At 39.3% G+C, this 23,480-nt stretch overlaps 1 protein-coding gene and 1 non-coding gene across 3 annotated transcripts in view; both read right to left on the bottom strand.

Annotated features, from left to right (window-relative positions):
• Positions 1-22,351, bottom strand: part of COPS4 (COP9 signalosome subunit 4) — a 38,691-nt gene extending 16,340 nt beyond the window's left edge. For both annotated transcript variants that reach the window (XM_019963022.2, XM_019963023.2), the window contains exons 1-6: positions 22,196-22,351; positions 12,309-12,388; positions 9,600-9,751; positions 8,480-8,583; positions 3,662-3,815; positions 3,352-3,502 (exon numbers count right to left, since the gene is read on the bottom strand). In XM_019963022.2, the coding sequence (XP_019818581.1) occupies positions 3,352-3,502; positions 3,662-3,815; positions 8,480-8,583; positions 9,600-9,751; positions 12,309-12,388; positions 22,196-22,269 (715 nt within the window). In that variant the 5' untranslated portion in view covers positions 22,270-22,351. The remainder of the gene's footprint in view (positions 1-3,351; positions 3,503-3,661; positions 3,816-8,479; positions 8,584-9,599; positions 9,752-12,308; positions 12,389-22,195) is intronic.
• On the bottom strand, positions 9-143 carry LOC139183721 (small nucleolar RNA SNORA70). The gene has a single exon (XR_011567342.1). It is a non-coding gene; the product is annotated as a small nucleolar RNA SNORA70 (small nucleolar RNA).
• Positions 22,352-23,480: the final 1,129 nt, after the last annotated feature.

Raw genomic sequence — 23,480 nt, 5'->3', positions numbered from 1 at the left:
CTGGAAAGAGTTGTATCCAAGGTCCCTTAGGGCAACCTGTACAGGCAACAGGCTGCATACACTACCGAGGAGGCTGCTGTTTGCAGCCACTGCACACTGGGCCCCCACGGGGAAAAGAGCACAGTCGGCTTAATTGGCTGCAAAAGTTTTTTTTTTTCAAGTGAGGAAACTATATACAATGTTGTATGTGAACTATACCACAATAAAGTTGGGGGTGGGGCGGGGAATGAGGAAACTCTTCTAGACTAAAAGAATCTAAAGAGGCATAATCACCAAATACCACATATAAAATTGCTCCTTATTTAAGATGAAAAAGGCAGGTATAAAAGATATCCTTAAGCTAACTGAGGCAGTGATAATATGGACCAGCTGCTAAATTCTACAGTGGAATCACTGTTAACTTTTTCAGGGATGATAATGGTATTGCAGCTACACAGAAAAAAATGTTTCTATTCTTAGGAGATACATGATGACATATGAAAGAGTGTCATGATTTAAAGTAATTTGAGTGCCTTCAAATTACTTTAAAATGATACATCAAAACCTGTGTGTGTGTGTGTGTGTGTGTGTGTGTGTGTGTGCATGCGCATGCATGCACGTGGATGTGAGAGAGAAAGAGAGTCAGTGAGAGAAAGCAAATATAACAAAAAGCTAGGAAAATTTAGAGAAGAGTAATGAAGAGTAAGAAGATCTGCTAATAATAAGACACTATAAAGACAAAGCTATAATAATTTGAAGAGCATAGTATTAGTATATTCATAAATACACAGGCTAATTAATGGAACAGAATACTATGTCCAGAAACAAAAGCTCTCTAGGGTTCTCAATTTTTCAGTCTAAATCATTGCAGATGGTGACTGCAGCCATGAAATGAAAAGACACTTACTCCTTGGAAGGAAAGTTATGACCAACGTAAACAGCATATTAAAAAGCAGAGACATTATTTTGTCAACAAAGGTCCGTCTAGCCAAGGCTATGGTTTTTCCAGTGGTCATGTATGGAGATGAGAGCTGGACCATAAAGAAGGCTAAGCGCCAAAGAATTGATGCTTCTGAACTGTGATGTTGGAGAAGACTCTTGAGAGTCCCTTGGACTGCAAGGAGATCCAACCAGTCCATCCTAAAGGAGATCAGTTCTGGGTATTCATTGGAAGGACTGATGTTGAAGCTGAAACTCCAATACTTTGGCCACCTGATGCGAAGAGTTGATTCATTTGAAAAGACCTTGATGCTAGGAAAGATTGAGGGCAGGAGGAGAAGGGAATGACAGAAGATGAGATGGTTGGATGGCATCACTGACTCAATGGACATGAGTTTGGGTAAACTCCAGGAGTTGGTGATGGACAGGGAGGCCTGGCATGCTGCGGTTCATGGGGTCGCAAAGAGTCAGACATGACTGAGTGACTGAAACGAACTGAAGTGAAAGATCAGAGGATTCAAGAACTAAAACTACCAGAAGAAAACATGAAGGAATCTAAAATATGTAATTTCAGAATAGGAAAGACCTTTTAAGCAAGTCAACAAAACCCCAAAGCTATAAAAGATTAAAATATTTAACTATATAAAAATCTAAAGTTTCTGAATGGCAAAAATTTCATCAATAGAGCCAAAAAAGAGATAATAAACTGGGAGAAAAACTTGTTAACTTCTTATATATGTGAACAGTTTTTATAAGAAAAAGATAAAAAATGGCTAATGAACATAAACAGACAAATTTACTCAAAAAAAATGGGTTTTTCAATAATGATTTTTTTAAAACACATGAAAAGATGCTCAAAAGCATTCATAGTAAATGAAACGCAAATTAAAACTAGAATGAAATATTACCTTTCTTCTACCAGGTTAGTAAGGATAAAAAAATTTGGAAATATGTGTGTGAGTAACCAGGTACATTGGAAAAGACCTTGATGCTGGGAAAGACTGAAGGCAAAAGGAGAAGAGGGCGGCAGAGGATGAGATGGTTAGACAGTATAACTAATCCAATGGACGTGAACTTGAGCAAACTCCAAGAGATAGTGAAGGACAGGGAAGCAGGGCTTGCTCCAGTCCATGGGGTCACAAAGAGTCAGACACAACTAAGCAACTGAACAACACAACAACAATTAGGTACACACAGACATTATTGTTTAGAGGGTAATGTTAAAAGCCAATTTTAATTTCTACCAAAATTTTAAACGTATGCACCCTTAGATTCAACAATTTAACCTATACGTACACATATAATTACTACAGCATCGTAATTGACTAATTATGATAAAGCCAAAGGACAGAAAATAAAAAAGAATGAGCTTTATGAGTTGTATAAAGACCACCGTGATGGATAGCCACATAAAAAAAGCACCTTACAAAAGTGTGTATATCATGTTATAATTTGTGTATAAAAAGGAGCATACACACTTATATACTGAAACAGATAGAAGAAATCAGTAATAGTTCTTCAGAGTAGAAAGTGGTACCATTTTATGTACTGTCTTTTCAGTAACAAAAATAAATAAGATCACTGCTTCATACAGAATGAAATGTGTAGTCTGAATATGCCATTAGGCTCTCAACTAAACACAGTTCAAAAACAAACATTATAAAATGATTTAGAAACACCATGGCTTAGAATTCTCAGCATTTCCTCTCAATGCCCTTTCCTGCTTTATAAGTTGAATGATTTACATGCTGTAGTTTAGTAAAAAAGACAAAAAATAGTTTACTACTTATATTTACTGGAGAAAAAGATAAGTGCCAGGTCTAAAAGTGAGGCTTGAAGATTAAAAATTTTTTTAAATCCCCAAAGCAGTACATTAATTATATCACCCATTTCTAGATTTTAATTTTCACTTTCCTCTGTGTAATTCTCAATTTAATATCCATTTTCTTCAGTGATATTTTAGCAGAACTAACCATCAGATTATCTCTTAACAATTCCTAATATCTGTGGGTAAGAGGCTGGTAAATATATATTTTTAAAACGTCTTAAGTTAGCAACCTACTCTTACTGCTTAAATGTTTTAATTAAATTTATCATAACTGTATTAGTAAGACATCCTCTTGAAGAACAGTTTCTCACCAAATCCTCAAATAGCAGTGAAAGGCACTCCATCGTGTCTGACTCTTTGCGACCCCATGGACTATACACTCCATGGAATTCTCCAGGCCAGAATACTGGAGTGGGTAGCCTTTCCCTTCTCCAGGGGATCTTCCCAACCCAGGGATCAAACCCAGGTCTCCTGCATTGCAGGCAGATTCTTTACCAGCTGAGACACCAGGAAAGCCCAAGAATATTAGAGTGGGTAGCCTATCCCTTCTCCAGTGGATAGCAACGAACCTAAAATTATTAAGCAAAGGTAGCTTTCTTGTTTACCTGCTGATGCTAGGATGGTGCAGTGCAGAGCATGTTTTAAGGCCTCTAGTCTTTCACTTTCGTGTACTATTGTCTTGTAAGAGAGTTCATTGTACCTTTGTGCAGCTTCAATGAATTTTCTTCTATAATCAAGAACACGTGCATAGCATACCTATGAGAGGGAAAATGTTTCAATTAGGGGGAAAATTAAAAAGCAAAAGAAAAGAGAATTTCTGATGTATAACAACAGCATTTATCAGATATTCTGGAGCACCTTAATATTGTGGGATTCTCCAATACAAAATTAATTCCAAACCAGCTCATCAGTTACCTTATAATGTATCTGCAACTGTTCATTGGTTGATTCATTCTGAAGCAACGATGCCCGATTTATGTAAGCCTCTGCCTGGACTGGATCATCGTCCTCCAGATATAGCCGAGCAATCTTCAGATAGGTCTCCAGTTTATAATCAACATTGTACTGTCTAGGCAATAACAGAAATACACAGAATAACTATTTCACCAAGAAAATTTTTAGGGGTGGTAGGAAATAAGTTATTTTTTCCTGATATGTACACATATATTCTGTTACTATAAGGGACTCAAACTTTTTACTGCATTGGAAAAACACAGAGAAGCTAAAAAACATTTCCAAAACAAATTTTACTGAATTTTCATTATTTTTGTCATTATTCATTTCTATTTTAGCTTCTTCTAATCCTCAGATAGTCTCATAAATCAAAGATCTTTAAAAAAATAAAGCCCAGTTCAAGGACATATCATGTACCACCACCAAAAAGAACCATGGACATGTACATCCATCCTGGACAACAATTTGGCAGTATGCTCTCCAACCATTCTTTGAATCCTTTAAAATGCATATACCCTTTACCTACTATATTCTACCTCTAAAAAATAAATCCCCCCCAAAAATCATGCATGTGCACACATATACATGTAGAGAATATTCATTTATAAAGTTATTCATAAATATCCATAATAGGAAAAAAATGGAAATCACCCATAATAGTATTTATGGTAATTAATTAAGTTGTGGTATATAAAGATGACAGATACTATACAGTTATGTATATATAAAATAATTATATACAGTGTCATTATTATAATTATTTCTGACAATAGTCATAAGTTTTCACTAAATGAAAAAAAAGGATAAAAAAGTACATAAAAACACTATCAAAATGTATTTCTATATACATACATCAAGAGAGGAATCACAATTATCTCTTGGAGTGATAATACAGGTAGTTTTCAATTATCTTCTTATCCCAAAGGTCACATTTATACACAAGAAATGTATAACTGAAGACCTTATATAATTCAAAACTCACATAATTCAAGATTTACCCTCACAGAAAAGTTAATTCTACTTATCAGCAAAAGTGGTGTTCCCAAGTGGCAAGAACAGAGTTTACAATTGACTCGGCCCTAACTTTGAAACTAATTCTTCAAAAAATTTTATATCAATTCAAAATTTCCATAAGTCATATATCATTAATATTTTCTATTATCTCCATTCACAACTCATACTTACATATATTGCTATAAACAGCACCGTATTTTTCTGCATTTTCATTTTTTATGCCAAGTATATCTATTATATCTATTACTTTCATAATCAGAATGAATCCTTTTTTAGGGAAACAAGCTCTCAATAATTTATCCAAATCACTTTAACTTGTTTAGAAAACCACAGAATTTTCAGTTCTTGGTATTCTCACAGATAATGTTACAGTACTCTCAAAACATTAATAACCACCACTGCAAAGAACAGTATATTTATGTCAACTACTAATGAAAAATAAATCGTTTGCTCTGTACTAACGAGACATTGCTCCAGACAGAATAAGACCAAAGCAATTAAGAAAGCCCTCAGCCTGTTCAGAGGCTTCCATGGAGGTTCAGATGGTAAAGAATCTGCCTACAATGCAGGAGACCTAAGTTCGATCCATGGGTCAGGAAGACTCCCTGGAGAAGGGAATGGCAACCCGTTGCAGTATTCTTGCCTGGAGAATTCCATGGACAGAGGAGCCTGGCGGGCTTCAGTCTATACGGTCGCAAAGAGTCAGACACGACTGAGAAACTAACACTTTAACTTTTTCAGCCTTTTCAAACTATCAAAGGAAAAAACTGAATTAACAAGAAGCCTTAGAAAACAAAATTCAACATCTATATATAAAGGCTTTTTCATATACTGACTGCTTTTTCAAGGGGCATCATTTCGCACAAAAGGCAAGATACCTGAAGTAATGTTTGCCTTATGATCACAAAAATTAAGGAAGACAAAATAAGAATCCCTTATTCACCTGGTAAAAGAGTAGAGAAGTAACTGAAAATATTTTTTGTCATTTAGTTGGTATTTTTATAGTTGCCAACTGAAAAAGGAAGTGTGTTCAATAATATAACCAAGAGTTTAACAACTTTCATCTTTCTTGTACAATATAAAGAACTATATTTTTTTAGAATCATATCAAAGGCAAGATTAGCTAAATAAGAGTTACAAACTATCATCTTAATTTTTCTAATCGTTCTTCCATCTCATTTTCTCTAGTATTTCAAACCCAAAAATCCACTGAACTCACTGTGACCCCAAACCATTAATCCTATTACATTGTTACTGTATTTTTCTCCTTAAGCGCCTCACTTTCCTCCCAACCTCACTTGACCCCTAAGGCTAATCATTACAATCACTGAATTGCTTATGCACTCGTCTGCCTTCTTCCTCTCATGCTGTTGTACTTGTTGGGCAAAATCAAAATGCTGGTTAAATCAGAGAGTTTATCCACTCCTTTCTTCCAACCATGTAGCTGAACTCCGATGGAGAAAAACACCCGACCAGTCTGCCAGATCTCATTTTACAGACTAAGACTGTTAAACGAGCCTTACTGCTGCCAAGTATACCGTACATCTTTAGTCTATTTACTATCCCACTCTCCTGGAGAATTTTTCTGATATCCTTGTATCTCTTCAACCTCACTACTCCCACCCCTATCAGCTGATGACTGATTCCAATTTCACTAAGAATACTGAAACAATCAAAGAGTACCTACACAAGCTCCAGCACCATATTACTAACATCTGCACCATATACTCTGTGTTCCTGGCTGTTAGGGTAGATCACTGGGGACTAGTCTGCCCACCAGGGACTATTCGGCAATGTCTACATTTTTGATAGTCACAACCAGGAGTAGTGGCGCCACTGGCATCCAGTGAGTAGAGGCCCCTGGTGCTGCTACACCTCTGCAATAACTAGAGCCTCCACAACAGGGAACTACCCAATCTAAAGTGCCAACGGCGCCAAGGCTGAGAAACTGCCAAGTATGAACTATCTGCGGGCCTATCTGAAGCCTATCCCGCCACTGGATTCCTTCCTCTCTTGTCTACTTCTGCAAGAATCCCCTCCATTACTCCCCAAGATCAGAGTTTTGCCTTCCACTGAATCATAAAAGAAAAAAACAATCTCTACCTAACGCCTACTGTCATCTTCTACCCTACTTCTCTGCTCCCTTTTATGAACACTTCCCCGAGGACTTGCCCATGCTCACCATCTCCAATTCTTCTCTTCCCGTTCTCTTGTAAACAACTTCAGTCGGGCTTTCACTCCCACCATTTCACCAAACCAGCTTCCGTCAAGGCCACCGATGATCTCCACATCACTCACTCTTATGGTCAACCTTCAACTCCTCATCTTACGTGACCATCAACACCACATTGATCACTTGCTCCTTCCTAATACACTTTCCTCGTTTGGCTCCGCAGATACCACACTCCACATTCTCCTGGTTTTCCTCTTACCTCAATGGACAATCCTCACCCGCTACATCTCCCTCCTGCCCTGACCTCTTAATGTCAGAATACCCAGTACTCAGTCCCCTTCTCTACATATATGCCCTGCCTCAGAGATCTCATCCAGTCTAATGGCTTTAAATTCCAGTTATATATCAATGGTTCCCACAGATGTCAACACATCTCTAGTCCAGACCTCTCTTCTAAACTCCAGACTAACAAATTCAACTCTCTACTAGGTATTTCTACTTGGTTATCACATGTCCAAAACAGAACTCTTGATCTTCCCTCAAAACCTATTCTTTACCATTCAGTAGATGGCCACTCTGTTTTTCCAGTTGTTCAAACCAAAACTCAGGACTTCTCTTGGCTCTTTTTCTTATATCCAAACTGTCAAGAAATCCTTAGCTTTATCTTAAAAACATATTCAAAGTCCAACATTTCTCACAATCTCTATCTCACCTGCAGTGGTGCGTAAGCCTCTCAGCTAATGTCCCTGCTTCTATCACTGCATGCCTACAGTTTATTCTCAACCCAGTAGTTAGAATGACTCTTTAAAATATGTCAGGGACTTCCCTCAAGGTCCAGTGATTAAGAATCCACCCTCCAATGCAGGGGACGTGGGTTTGATCCCTGGTCAGGGAACTAAGAATCCCATATGCTGTGGGGCAACTAAGCCTATGCAACCTAACTACTGAGCCCACGTAGCACAACTAGAGAAGCCCAGATGCCACAACAAAGAGCCCGTGTGCCACAACTAAGACTTGACGCAGCCAGATAAATAAATGTTTTTTAAAAAATGAAATATAACTCAGATCATGTCAGTCCTCTGCGCAAAACCCCTCAAAGGCTTTTCAGAGTTTCACTTAGAAAAATGCCAAAGGCCTTACGATGACTGGCAAGGCTCCACGTCCTCGTCCCAGTCCTCTCTGATCTCACCCTCTGTCACTTTCCCCTTTGCTCACTCCACCCACAGTGGTCTCCTTGGTCTTCTTAAAATACTCTGAGCAAGCTCCCATCTTACGGCCTTTGCATAGCCATCCTCTCCAAGAGGATCTACTGATACTCTTCTCTCCAGGAGCGCACAGCCACTCCGTTACCCCTTCAAGTGTTTAGAAAGGTGCTATCAGGACCACCCTACCACTCTAATCACCCTGACTAGTAACACATCCCGCCCCTCACTTTATCCCCTTTCTCCATAGCCCTTATCACCTTCTAACATGGTACAAAATTCATCTATTTATTCATTAAATTGTTCATTATCTGTTTCCTGTACTAAAATGGAAGAAAAAAGTAAGTGAACAGTTATACATATCCATCCAATATCCACTATTTACTATACTTTTGTCCTGTTTCCAAAGGAATTCCCACCAACACTTGGGCTGCATTTCTCCAATCTTCTTCTTTTTCATATATGGATGCAAGATGCTGTCTTATGGAAGCAACCTGAAATAGGAAGTATACGGGTTAAATTATTTCCATTGATACTAGTAACTAATTAAAATAAATAGAATGAGATCTATCACGACAATGCTCTTATCCAACACACTATGCAGGCAAGCAACTAGTAAAAGTTTACCTAGACTACCCAAATTTCTTCTGTGAACTCTGCAGTCATAAAATAGCAAAACAGTGAACTAACACATTTCTCTAATGTGGATTATAGCAATAATTTAAATATTAAGTCTTGCTTTTGTGTCACTGCACATATAATGCTGGAGTTCTCCTATGTTCTCAGCCTAACTAACAATTTATTGACGTTTAAAAATAATCTAGGGCTTCCCTGGAAATCTGGTGGTAAAGAATCTGCCTGCCAATGCAGGGGACATAGGTTTGATCCCTGGATCAGGAAGAATTCTACTTCCTGATGAGCAACTAAGCCCATGAGCCACAACTACTGAGCCTGTGTGCCGAGAGCCTGCACTCTGCAACAAGAGAAGCCACTGCAATAAGCAGTCCTCACATTGCAACTAGAGAGCAGCCCCTGCTCACCACAACTACAGGAAAGCCTGCCCAGCAATGAAGACCCAGCACAATCCTAAATAAACACATAAGTAATTTTCAAAAATAAAATAATCTAAAAAGTAATATTTGGTTCATAAAAGCAAATTATAGTATATAAGCAAATGTCAGCTGGACTTAAAGTATCATAATACTTATTTGATCTTATACTGTAAAATGCTGTTTGGCACACTATTTTGTAGAAATAAAATTGAATGATTATCTCCTTTAAAAATTTAACGGTATCTCTCAAAATAATTGCTGCGATCTCACGCTTAAAAATCACCACTCTTAATAGCCAATATTTTATAATATTAACTATAAATGGGATATAACCTGTAAAACTTGTGAATCACTATACCATACACCTGAAACTTATAATCAACAATACTTTTTAAAAAAGAAAACATAATAAACAGGTTTCTAAAAATAAAACAAAAATCACTGCTCTAGGTATTTACCTGCTCCTCAAATGAAATGACTCTAGGCTGGATCTTCTCCAAGGTGAAATGATAGATTTCTTTGGCTGTGCTATCAGGCAGGTTAGGGAGATGGGTGCAGAAATCAGTCAGCAACTGGCGAGAGATCACGAGGCTGACATTCTCATTTACCACTTGTTAAAAAAAAAAAAAAGTAAAGGATAAGAAAAACATGAATAATCTGTATATTTTCACTAAGCAATCAATTTTCACCTAAAATTAATACTAAAATATATTAGTGTACCTTTCAAAGCATTACTTACAGATCTCCATACTCCTATGACCTTATATTACAGAACCAGTTTTTCTTATTCTGAATTATTTGATCACTTAACAACTACACCAAAACATTAAAAATACCTAATGCCACCTGGGAAGCACTTTAAATACCACAACTTTTCTAAGAATCAGAAATGGCTGAGAAAAAGTTAACAGTTGAGAATTTTATGTTATTCCTTTCTCTTCTTTATATTTCTACAAAGTGACTGAGAAAAAGTTAACAGTTGAGAATTTTATGTTATTCCTTTCTCTTCTTTATATTTCTACAAAGTGAAGGTGCCTATATTTTTATTTACATTCTTATATCCCACCTAGCTACAGAAAAAAAAAGTTAAAGAAGAAACAGTGAAACAATTTTCATTCAGTTTAAATAAAGTGAGGAGAGATAGTTACTGCCACCTGTACTTTACCAACAAAAACAACAAATAAGAACTTAGGTTAGTACTAGGAAATTTCCTGGTTGTCCAGTGGTCAGGAAACCATGATTTCACAGGAGTGGGCATGGGTTTGATCCCTGTCAGTGAACTAAGATCCACATGCTGAACTAAGATCCTGTATGCCGCATGGTGAGGCCAAAAAAGAAAAGAACAAAAAATTTTTAATAAATAGAGGCTTAAAAAATATAAATAAAAAATAAAGTCATTTTCTACTGTAAAAAAAAAAGAACTCAGGTCAGCACCAGATGTATGGATGGGTTTCCCTGGTGGCTCAGAGGTAAAGAATCTGCCTGCCAACGCAGGAGACGCAGGTCGAGCCTTGGGTCGGGAAGATCCCCTGGAGAAGGAAATGGCAACCCTCTCTAGTATTCTTGCCTGGAGAATCCCCTGGACAGAGGAGCTCGGAGGGTTACAGTTCACAGGGTTGCAAAAAGTTGGACAGAACTTAGTGACAAAACAACAAGATGTATAAACATATTTTATGCCATTGCTTGTAAACATTTATGCTGTATTATTATATATGATTAAGGATAAAAACTCTGGAGCCACACTGCTTACAAACCCTCCTGATTATACGCCCTCAGGCAAGAGACATTCCCCTGTGCTTCTCTTTCCTCTTTTGCGAAGTTAGATTCACAGAAGAAGAAAGACCTGTGAAGAAGGTTGCTGTGACACTTAAATGCAATTTACTAAAGCGCTTTAAGCAATACCTGGCACATACCAGTCAACAAATGTCAGTTATTATTATCACTTTAATTACATTTTTAAAAGATGCATTGTGTTTGTAAACCACTCCTTAGATAAATTAAGTTTAAATCAGTAGTTACTAGGGAAATAAATGATGGTTCAAAAACTATTCAGCTGATGCAAATGATTGTAACAGTAGACTGCCTTTTTTTTTTTGGTGGTTCACTGGATTCAATGTTTATAAAAAGCACTGCTCTTTTACTACTAAGTGCAATGGTCTTTAAAAAACTATGAGTTTTTCTGAAACCACTGCCAGTTTGTTTCACATCGCAGGCCTGAGTTATTTGAGGCAGTAACTGACAGGCTGTGTAACTAATCAGTTTACAGTGTATTAATTGGAACTGAATGATACCGGATGTGATGGAGAACAGTTTCATGACACATGCCATTAGGCACCTATAACTGTTAGAAGTCTAGGCTCTGCCACCTACTAACGAAATGTCCTTGGGGAAAAAAAATCACTGAATCCTGAGACTCATTTTATAATATATTATATAGGGCTACTTACACCTATATTGTTAATCACAGGGTTACAAAACAGAGCCTGTGTGACGCACGTGTGTGACGCACACTGTAACTGTAAAGCACTATCAAGTATCATTAATATTGTGAACTCAGAATAAATTCCAGCCTGAATTCTGAGTAATTTTCAAAATAACTGGGTATGCTTGAAGTGAGGGAGTAGGGAAGAATATCTTAAAAGAATGGAAATTTCTAGTTCCCATTCAAAAGAAATGTTCTTAACAACAGCTAATTCTTATCTAGCACTTATCATATGCTAGGTACTGTTGTAAGCACTTTATTATGGATATTAAGTCATTTAATTTTCCAACAATTCTACAGGGTAGTTATCATATCCCCATTTTATAGACAAGGAAAAGGAGGCATAGAGAGGTTATATAATCGACCCAAGATCACACAGCTAATAAAACAGCAGACCAGGATTTGAATCCAGACTATTCTCTGTCATTTACTATACTGCCTCTCATCAGTTATTATATTAATAACTATGCAAAACCATAAATGTAAACTTAACAACCTCTTCACAGTTCATTGAAAAACAAATATCAAGTGGCATGTAGTTTAAATTCTAAAATCAATCAAGCTCAATGCATATTTAATTTACTCACAATGTAAATTATATTGACAATCTAAAACAAGGCTTGAGCAAGCTTTTAAGTCTTAACTTGGTAATATAAGGCAAACATGGAATTTTTCTTCCACTTACTTGATTCCACAAAAGCTTTTAAAGCTTCTAGTTGTTCTGCCCCAGATAACTGAATGGCTTTTTCCAGGATCTGACGATACCTAAAATAATACAGAAAAAAAAAAAAAAAGTGTGTTTAGAAGTCACCTATATAGACTATGGGCTTCCCAGGTGGCTCACTAATAAAGAATCTGTCTGCCAATGCAAGAGATGCAGGACACAGGCGTTTGATTCCTGGCTCAGGAAGATCCCCTGGAGGAGGAAATGGCAATCCACTCCAACATTTTTGCCTAAATAATTCCATGGATAGAGGAGCCTGGAGGGCTGCAGTCCATGGGGTTGCAAACTGAGCAACTGAGCACGAGCATATAATCTAATACTAACTTTGATGTTTATTTCTATTTACCCTGGTTGCTTTCACTGTGCTCTAGTTTGTGGCTTTCTTTATAGTAGTACAGTACAGAATTTTAAGTTTTCAGTCCATCATAAGAAACATTAAATCTATAATTCAAAGTGCCACTTCTGGTTTTCTTTACAGTATACCACAATTTTTAAAGTTTCCATGTCCATCACAAAAAGACTAAATCTAAGTTCCTGGATCTAAGATGCCACTTTTTCTTTAAAGTTTCAGTTCTGAATTTAAAACATCAATTTTCTTTCAAGTGCCTCAAAAGGTAAGCTATATATCCTTCACTAATGTACGCACAAGGACATTATTTGAGGTGACCCAGAACCTTTTCCTTATGAATATAGGATTACCAACAACAGGGTAATGTTGACTAGGCAATGAAGCCAAATACTAGAGATCAAGTGTCTTAGTGTGTACAAAACACACCCCACCAAGCCAAATGTACTGACTGAACGTCCTTCATGCTGTCAGGCAGTGCCCGTTAGTTCTCTACTTGCATTAGCTTCTAACAACTATTCTAATATTCATGATCACAAAAATTCAAAGCAGCATTCTAAAAATGAGGGTGTAACGCTAAAACAAGACTGATAAGAATTATTAAGCAATAGCAAATTGCTTCCTAACCTGTCAGCTCCATCAGGACAAGGATTTTTTGTTTCGTTTACTCCTATGTGGAGGAGGGCATGGCAACCCACTCCAATATTTTTGCCTGGAGAATCCCCATGGACAGAGGAGCCTGGCGGGCTATAGTGCACGGGGTCGCAGAGAGTCAAACATGACTGAGTGACTAAGTATAGTACATATAATGCCTAGAACAGTACTTGGCATATCATAAGCACTCGAAGATACAACAGTATTAGGAACATTTTATTTCTTAAATTGAGTGGTTGATACATAGGTATTATACTATTCTTTATCCCCTTTGTCTCAATCATAATATTTCTCAAAAGCATTCATTAATCCATTTAAAAAACCAAATTGCAATTATTCAAAACATTATCCAGAATATAGTCAAGAAACAAAAACATACAAATAAGGCCCAAATTCTTTCAAATTTATGACTTGTATTTGTAAGGCACATCCTCAAGCTACAGTTCAGCACTCACTGATTCTCATCTGATATTCTCACAAGCTTGACTGTATGATTTCTCAAAACTGCAATGAATCAAACTGGCTTTGTAAGAAAGCAGGTATACTAACAGAAAAGACAGCCAACTCCAAAAGAAGAGTCAAACTAGTCTAAGAAAGAAAGGAAATATTATCAAGCTTTAAAATAAAAATTGCTATTTTAAAAATTTCTAAATTTGAGGGATAAAATACAGTCATCTAATAATTTATTTGGACGGAATCTCATTTTCAGGAGTTCCCTGGTGCCCTGCTAGTTAGGTTTCCAGGCTTTCATTGCCATGGTCCGGGTTCAATCCCAGGTCAAGGAACTGAGATCCCACACACAAAAAATCTCATTCTCTCTCTCTGGATATATACATATACACACACTCTTATACACACAGATTTTTTTTCCCTATCTACATTTATACATATACTTTATTGCCCTGGGCATGATTTTAGTTAATGCATTCATTGGTTTATGATTTCTTTTTTAGATTACCTTACTTTTCATATAAATTAAATCAAGACTATGGCTAAACCCTCTTATTCTTAAAGCCCAGTTATCTTGTACTAATATTATATTCAAAGATGACAATGTCTCACTTATAAAAATTTGCTAATAACTTAAGTTTTAATTTACAGTTTCACAACTTATCAATCAACTAATCTATATTGGGAACATCAAAAAAATTTTTTTTAAATCTAAAACAATGGAAAAGATGGAAAAATGACTGATGTGGAGTGGTACATGACAAGTACCAAATATTTTTCCATTAAAAAAAAATACTATGGAAAAAAAGAAATTTAGTTAATTAAGGCAACCTTGTGTCTCTGTCCCATCCATTTATCATCGACAAATGTTTATCAAACAAACGCCTATCATATATGTGAATTAAAGTTCAGTATATCAATTTCTGATTTCTTGGCACTTGAAGGGATTTGGAGGTCAATAAAACACATACACGGGAAAATGTACCACAGTCACTTCAGTTCAGTTCAGTTCAGTCACTGAGTCACGTCCGACTCTTTGCGACCCCATGGAATGCAGCACGCCAGGCCTCCCTGTCCATCACCAACTCCCGGAGTCCACCCAAACCCATGTCCATTGAGTCGGTGATGCCATCCAACCATCTCATCATCTGTCGTCCCCTTCTCCTCCTGCCCTCAATCTTTCCCAAAACCTTGCTTCGATCACCACTCCCATCCACAACTGGGTATTGTTTTTGCTTTGGCTCCATTCCTTCATTCTTTCTGGAGTTATTTCTCCACTGATCTCCAGTAGCATATTGGGCACCTACTGACCTGGGGAGTTCATCTTTCAGTGTCCTATCTTTTTGCCTTTTCATACTGTTCGTGGGGTTCTCAAGGCAAGAATACTGAAGTGGTTTGCCATTAACCACATTCTGTCAGACCTCTACACCATGACCCGTCCGTCCGTCTCGGGTGGCTCCACACGGCATGGCTTAGTGTCACTGAGTTAGACACGGCTGTGGTCCGTGTGATCAGATTGGCTAGTTGTCTTTATAAAAAGTTCATTTGAAAAAAAAGAATCACCAGAACTACATAACTAAGAAGTAATATCACCAAAACTTAAAACACAACGGAGTTCTTCCCAGTGGACTAGACACTCTTGAAGAACTGGTAAAGTAGAAAGCAGGTCAGAAGAACTTATCCAGAATAAAGCACTGAAATGGAAAGTACAGAAGACAGAGGAAAGGGCAGAGAGGTCACATAAGACGGCCTGACAAGGGTTTCCCTGGGGTGCTAGAAGAGAAAACAGAATGGGATAGAGGCAACATTTACAGAGTGCAAGCTGAAAAACCTCTAAGACAATGAAAGAATCCAATCCTTTGATTCAAGAAACACAAGGAAGCCTAACCAGGATAATGCCATAGAGCATTTACAAAAATTGGCCCCAATTCTTATACTCTCTGTATCTATGCACCTTTGCAATGTGACTTTGTAGGTCTTTGCATCAAGAGGTAGAGTTTATCTCCCCACCCTCTGATCTGGGCTTGTTTTGACCAACAGAAGGCAGCAGAAGTAACATGCCTGTTCCAAGCACAGATTTCAAGAGAATTTGTGTTTATCTTTATCTCCTGGAACCTGATTTTGCCACATGAATTAGTCCAGGCCAACTTACTGGATGGGGCTTCCCTGGTGGCTCAGATGGTAAAGAATCTGCCTGCAATGCAAGAGACCTGGCTTTGATCCTTGGGTTGGGAAGATGCCCTGGAGAAGAGAATGGCTACCCACTTCAGTATGCTTGCCTGGAGAACTCCATGGACAGAGGAGCCTGGCAGGCTGCAGCCCATGGGGTTACATAGAGTTGGACCCAACTGAGCAACTTTCACTTGCACTTACACAACCTTTTGGATAATAAGGTAAGTAGCCTGGTCAGCGCCACTGCCCCAGCCAACACAGAGAAGCAGAGTTGCCTACCTGATCTGATGCATGTGGAGCCCCTGTGGAACCAAGACCATGTGGAGCAGAGAAGAATCAACCAGCTGGGCCCAGCTCAAACTGCCAATAAACCCAACTGTGAGCTAATAATTGACTCTGTTTTAAGCCACAAAGTTCTGAGGTGGTTTATTTCACAGCAAAACTCAATTGACACAGATGAGCAAAATCAAATCCACACACTTATCATAGTGAAGCTGCAGAAAATTAAAGACAAAATCTTACAGCTAAGCGTTAATATAATTTAGAAGAGAAATAATTTTCTAATGAGGTTGATCTGTAAACATTTTAAATATCTGAACTTAGTGGTAAGTAGGAAAACATGTGAGAAGAAGCTATCCCAGGCAAAAAAAAAAAAAAAATCAATATCTGAAAAGGCGTCCAGTTTGCTGAAAATATAAAACCAAAAAGTAGGTGTGTTTCGAGTGAAGGGCATTGAGCCAAGCGACAGACTGTATTCTAGGTTTGTCACTAGCTATGTGACCTTGGAGCAAACGATTTCACCTGTTTTCTCATATGTAATGTAAATAATATCTGGGGCTTCCCTGGTGACTCAGATGGTACAGAATCTGCCTGCAATACAGGTGACCTGGGTTCAATTCCTTGGTTGGGAAGACCCTCCAGAGAAAGGGATGGCTACCCACTCTAGTATTCTTGCCTGGAAATTTCAAGGACAGAGGAGCCTGGCGGGCTATAGTCCATGGGCCACAAAAGACTCAGATACGACTGAGCAACTACCACCACCATCACCGATGTAAGTAATATCATTTACTGTTTAAGATTAAAATGTAATTAAAGTTATGCTTGGCATATGGTAAACACTAGATTTTACAGAACGCCCCTCTTCAGATGTGAATCACTGAAATTTGTATGTGGGAATAACAGAGAACCAGAGAATCTACATTAGAAGGGGTCTTTGAGGCTATGTAACCTCCTGTCAATAAAGGACAGAAATGGTATGGACCTAATAGAAGCAGAAGATATTAAGAAGAGATGGCAAGAATACACAGAAGAACTGTACAAAAAAGATCTTCACGACCCAGATAATCACGATGATATGATCACTCATCTAGAGCCAGACATCCTGGAATGTGAAGTCAAGTGGACCTTAGAAAGCATCACTACGAACAAAGCAAGTGGAGGTGATGGAATTCCAGTTGAGCTATTTCAAATCCTGAAAGATGATGCTGTGAAAGTGCTGCACTCAATATGCCAGCAAATTTGGAAAACTCAGCAGTGGCCACAGGACTGGAAAAAGTCAGTTTTCATTCCAATCCCAAAGAAAGGCAATGCCAAAGAATGCTCAAACTACCGCACAATTGCACTCATCTCACATGCTAGTAAAGTAATGCTCAAAATTTTCCGAGCCAGGCTTCAGCAGTATGTGAACCATGAACTTTCTGATGTTCAAGCTGGTTTTAGAAAAGGCAGAGGAACCAGAGATCAAATTGCCAACATCTGCTGGATCATGGAAAAAGCAAGAGAGTTCCAGAAAAACATCTATTTCTGCTTTATTGACTATGCCAAAGCCTTTGACTGTGTGGATCACAATAAACTGTGGAAAATTCTGAAAGAGATGGGAATACCAGACCACCTGACCTGCCTCTTAAGAAATCTGTATGCAGGTCAGGAAGCAACAGTTATCAACAGTTAGAACTGGACATGGAACAACATGGAACAACGACTGGTTCCAAATAGGAAAAGGAGTACGTCAAGGCTGTATATTATCATCCTGCTTGTTTAACTTCTATGCAGAGTACATCATGAGAAACGCTGGACTGGAAGAAACACAAGCTGGAATCAAGATTGCCGGGAGAAATATCAATAACCTCAGATATGCAGATGACACCACCCTTATGGCAGAAACTGAAGAGGAACTCAAAAGCCTCTTGATGAAAGTGAAAGTGGAGAGTGAAAAAGTTGGCTTAAAGCTCAACATTCAGAAAACGAAGATCATGGCATCCGGTCCCGTCACTTCATGGGAAACAGATGGGGAAACAGTGGAAACAGTGTCAGACTTTACTTTTTTGGGCTCCAAAATCACTGCAGATGGTGACTGCAGCCATGAAATTAAAAGACGCTTACTCCTTGGAAGGAAAGTTATGTCCAACCTAGATAGCATATTCAAAAGCAGAGACATTACTTTGCCAACAAAGGTCCATCTAGTCAAGGCTATGGTTATTCCTGTGGTCATGTATGGATGTGAGAGCTGGACTGTGAAGAAGGCTGAGTGCCGAAGAATTGATGCTTTTGAAATGTGGTGTTGGAGAAGCTGTTTGAGAGTCCCTTGGACTGCAAGGAGATCCAACCAGTCCATTCTGAAGGAGATTAGCCCTGGGATTTCTTTGGAAGGAATGATGCTAAAGCTGAAACTCCAGTACTTTGGCCACCTCATGTGAAGAGTTGACTCACTGGAAAAGACCCTGATGCTCGGAGGGATTGGGGGCAGGAGGAGAAGGGGACGACAGAGGATGAGATGGCTGGATGGCATCACTGACTCGATGGACGTGAGTCTGAGTGAACTCCGGAGTTGGTGATGGACAGGGAGGCCTGGCATGCTGTGATTCATGGGGTTGCGAACAGTCGGACATGACTGAGCGACTGAACTGAACTGAACCTGCCTTTGGGGCATGTGTGTGTATAGTGTATGTAAGGTGTGTGTCTGTGTAATCTGAGCTGTGTGTGTGGGGGGGGGCAACTAAAAGAGCCCCCATTCTCTTCTTTCTCCAGGTTAACAGTTTTTTTGTAAAATGAAATGTTCGATTTCAAAGGCCTGATATCTTCCTCTGGGTACCCTCCATCCCACAGAACTGGGGGTGGGGTGGGCAGGGTCATATCTGTATAACATTGACTCAGCAAAGACCTTAAATCCATGACCTCAAACCTGCCCTCAGAGAAGTAACAATCTAGTCGGAAAAGCAGAGAAGTTAAAAAGACAAAACAATGACGCACTATCCTAGAGGTAAACACAGGATGCCACTGGGCAGAGGAAGAGCAAATAACCGAGTCCTCGATGTGATGATGGTTGTTCCCAGAAGCTTTATGGAAGAAATAACATCTGAACTGAATTCTGAAGAACCACACAGGTTTTAGCCAAGTGAATAAGCTAGCACAACAAATGCCCTCTCTCAAGGATTTTCTCTTATGAAACTTGTATGAGATAATCAACACAATGCATATGTACAAAAGCAGCATATATAATTTGCAAAATTGCTTCTCATATGGCCGATTTTTTATATCAATTTTAAACTGCTATTATTTCACAGTTATGGCAAAGTATTTCTAATTGAAGTTTTGACAAGAAAAGCAGTATAGTCTGCCGGGTTAAAAATTAGCTTTTTAGAGTACAGAAACCTGGTTTCAAATATAAACTCTACACCTTTCCAGCTATTTACTGAGTCAAGCAATATTTATTGAATACCTACTCATAGATATTCTGTAAATTGCTGGTAGTTCAGCAATATTTCAAAAAGGAATTTATTCCATTATTTCTTAATATGGACTCCTCTGTTGCATGCATGCATGCTAAGTTGCTTCAGTCGTGACCAACTCTGTGTGACCCCATGGACAGCAGCCCACCAGGTTCCTCTGCCCACGGAATTCTCCAGGCAAGAATACTGGAGTGGGTTGCCATTTCCTTCTCCAATTTAATTGCTAAGTCACGTCTAACTCTTTGGAACCCTAGGGACCATAGCCCACCAGGCCCCTCTGTCCATGGGATTTCCCAGGCAAGAATACCAGAGTGGGTTGCCATTTCCTTCTCCACCTTTGTTACTCTGCTCCTAATACAAACCCTAAAACCACTGGTATAAGAGTACTTCTCTCATAGAGCATGTAGCTGGCAGAACTGTTTTCTTGTGAAAATAAATATGACACATTCTTGCCCAGACAGGACCAGATATGTACCTACAGGCAAGGCCAAGACTTTCCTTAAGAAGCACTGGCTATCAGTTATCAAGTACTTTATTCCATTTAATCTTCACAATAATCCGTGTACTAGACTCTTACAATAATAGCATCCAATTACCTCCCCCTAACCAGGCCCCTCTGCAATGTAACCTGGCCCCTCTTCCCATAGAGGTAGATTGCATTTCCTCTAGCCTTGAATCCAGCCTGGTCTTGGGACTTACTCTGACCAGTGCTTGAGACCTGATATTGTGAGACTTCCAAGGGTAGCCTTAAGAGGCCTTGCCAGCTTCTTCTTTCACCCCCTTGAAACCTTCTTAAGGCCTTGAATGAGAGACAGTGTGCAGAAAGAGAGACCCAGCCAACAGCTACATGTGTATGCAAGTCCATTTTAGCCCTCCCAACCCCAGCTGAGCTGCAGGATGACTGCACTTGCATGAGTAGGCCCAGACAAGACCAGCAAAACGACCTATTTGATCTAAAGCATATTGAGAAATTATACTTCTTTTACACCACTAAGTTTTTGATTTGTTACAGAGCAGTAAATAACTGACGCACCCAATAAGGCAGATACTGTTGTTTATCTGCAATTCAGAGCTGAGGAAGTAAATGCTTAGCTTAAGTTTCAGAATTCTACAAATACGTGAAAACTAGATCTCTTCTGATAATTAACACACTTATCTTTTTTTTAACAAAACAAAAAGGAAAGCAAACATGGAAAAAAATATATGTTTTACTTTCATCCAAATCTATCAAAATTACATGTAAAAAGAATTGAGCAGTGAGACATATTCAATTTATTTCCAACCCAGGGATTAAGTCAATATGTACTTACCAGCTTCTTAATAATAATAATAGTAAGGAGGACAATCCTGTGGCTCTTTCTAAGTGTCAGGTACTGTTCTAGGTGCATATACACACTCTATTTCGTCCTCAGAAAGAATAATTATCTTATAATTATCCCATCTTCCTGAGAGGGAAATTTCCCCACAAAGTAGTTAAGCCCAAGAGCACTGCTAAATTTCCCACTGATATACTGGATTACATTTACCAGCAGACAAAATGCATTACAGCCTACATAAAACAAAGTCAATGTTTCAATGGCCAGGTTAAAACAGGTGTAGCCTGTTAAAATGGATCGACCTGATCTTAGCTGTCAAATGTAAATAGGATCAATTTGAGAAGCACACTTGAAACAGAATTACCAAAAAAAAAAAAAAAAATAGTGCTGTGAAATCTACAAAGAGGAAACAGACATCTATCTATCTCCCTATCTATCTATCTAGATGTAATTAACACTGTTGAATAATTGGCTGCAGGGCAGGCACAAATCACAAATTTAAGTTGGAGTGGACTTAACCCTTCTACATAAATTCCGACAAAATTTCTAATCATCTGTTTAAAATTCTGCAAACATCACTACTCTAGACATCCTGACCCACGTTGTGGTGACATTCCTCCATGCCCTTCTTCAGAGTTGGTGGCGAGGAGAGAGAGTACCCAAAACACAACCCACAGAAGACGGTTCAAGTAGTTCTGGACGTCATGATAGCGGCCATACCTGCTCAGCCCCCGTCAGCCTCAAGAAGCCATCTCCCCGGAAAACTCTAAACCAAGGTTCCAGTCAAAGAGAAAAAAACGGGCGGAGAAAAGGCAAACAGAGGCCAGAATTCGGTGTGAGAGGCCGGCCAGTGATTGGGAAGGGGCACCGGGGAAGGTTTAGAAGGCCATGGGAGCAGTCGTCCCACAGACCGCGCTTCTAGATCTTTAGAGAACGGAAAGGATGCCATCAAGGGCTGAAAAAGTTGACAGCCACTCCAGATCTATGGTCCTGAGCGCTCCCTGCACAAGGTCCCCTCCAGTTTTCTGCTGCTCCCAACATCTGCCTCCACGACCGACCTCAGGCCCGCCCCCTTGATCTTCAGGCCCGCTCCTAGCTTCACATCCGAAAGCCGCCGTCAATCCAAGGAGAACAAGTCTCTGGCTTGCTTCTCCACCTCCCAGACCCCCGGGAAATACTCACTTGCCCGCCAGATCTTTATGAGAGCCGCTCGAATTCATGAGCTGGGCCAAATCCTGTCGCACGGCTGCCGCCATCTTTCTCCCAGCTCGGCGGAGGCTGCGGGGCCTCTCGCGGCCGAAAGAAACCGAGTGTAGTCCTCCAGAGTGCGGCTAGAGGGAACCCGAGATGCCACAGAGTAGCGCCTGTGTAGGCCAGACCGCCGAGTATGGGCGCCTGCGTTAGGTCCGCCTCCAAGGTTGATTGACGCGAAGCTCCACTCCTCAAATCCTAGGCCCGCCCGGGCTTCTCTTACAGGCTCCGGCTCACGCGCTCCCACTTCGGATTGGCGGATGAACTCCAAGGGACTGTGTCGCTTGTGCAATCCCAGTAAGTGCCCGATTCGCAAAACTTCGGGGTTTTCGTCAAGTTCCGTATCTCATGTCTGTAGTTGACCATCCCTTGTTCTTTAAGTCTGCACTTAAACTACCCATGGTAAAGAACGAGGTTTTTTTGTTTACAATTCACCACAGACCGGTACTTTTGTAAAGTACAATAAAAAATGTCCCCATTCCCTTCCTACTCTGCGTCTGTATATAGATTGATCATACATCTCAATTTGTCCAGGACAGTGCCATTTTCCATCTGTCGTCCTGGAGTAATTGTTAATAACATGCCCTTTCACTCTGGAAACTGTTCCATTTGGATGACAAATTATATGATCGCCTTACCTTAATACGTAATTGTATTTATGTATTTATGTAGGAGTGCACATTTCTACAGCCTTGCCTACAAAGGGTGTTAAACTTTTGAATTTTTGCCGCTTTATATGTGAAAAAGAACATGTTCCCTATTTGGGGAAGGGGAAAGAAAAGTCCAGAACAAGGAAATCCTTTGAGAAAGTAATGTGGCGATTTGTTGTCGTTATTGTTGTTCTGTTGCTCAGTCGTGTCCAAATCTTTGCGACCCCATGGACTGCAGCAAGCCAGGCTTTCCTGTCCTTCACTACCGGTTCAGATGTCCCTCCATAGTTAAAAACAGTGAGATCTCCATGCCTGGCAACTGTGAGTCTGGATATTTAGTTTCCTTTTGCCTGGCACAAAGGAAAGGATGGTTTTGGAGAGTCAACCAGCAGTCTCCACTACCATTTGTTCCTCTGATCATAATACAGTATCTGTGTGTATCCTTCTTACGGTAGGAGACTCAACCCTAAAGAAGAAAGTTCAAGTTCCCACTCAGTGTTTGTAGCAGCTTAAAATCCAGGATGTCTGATAATGTACAACCCTCTCCAAAAGTTTGGATGTAATTG

Source organism: Bos indicus, chromosome 6 (genome assembly GCF_029378745.1).
Source record: "Bos indicus isolate NIAB-ARS_2022 breed Sahiwal x Tharparkar chromosome 6, NIAB-ARS_B.indTharparkar_mat_pri_1.0, whole genome shotgun sequence".
NCBI lineage: Eukaryota > Metazoa > Chordata > Mammalia > Artiodactyla > Bovidae > Bos > Bos indicus.
This window is presented reverse-complemented; position numbering and strand designations above follow the sequence as displayed.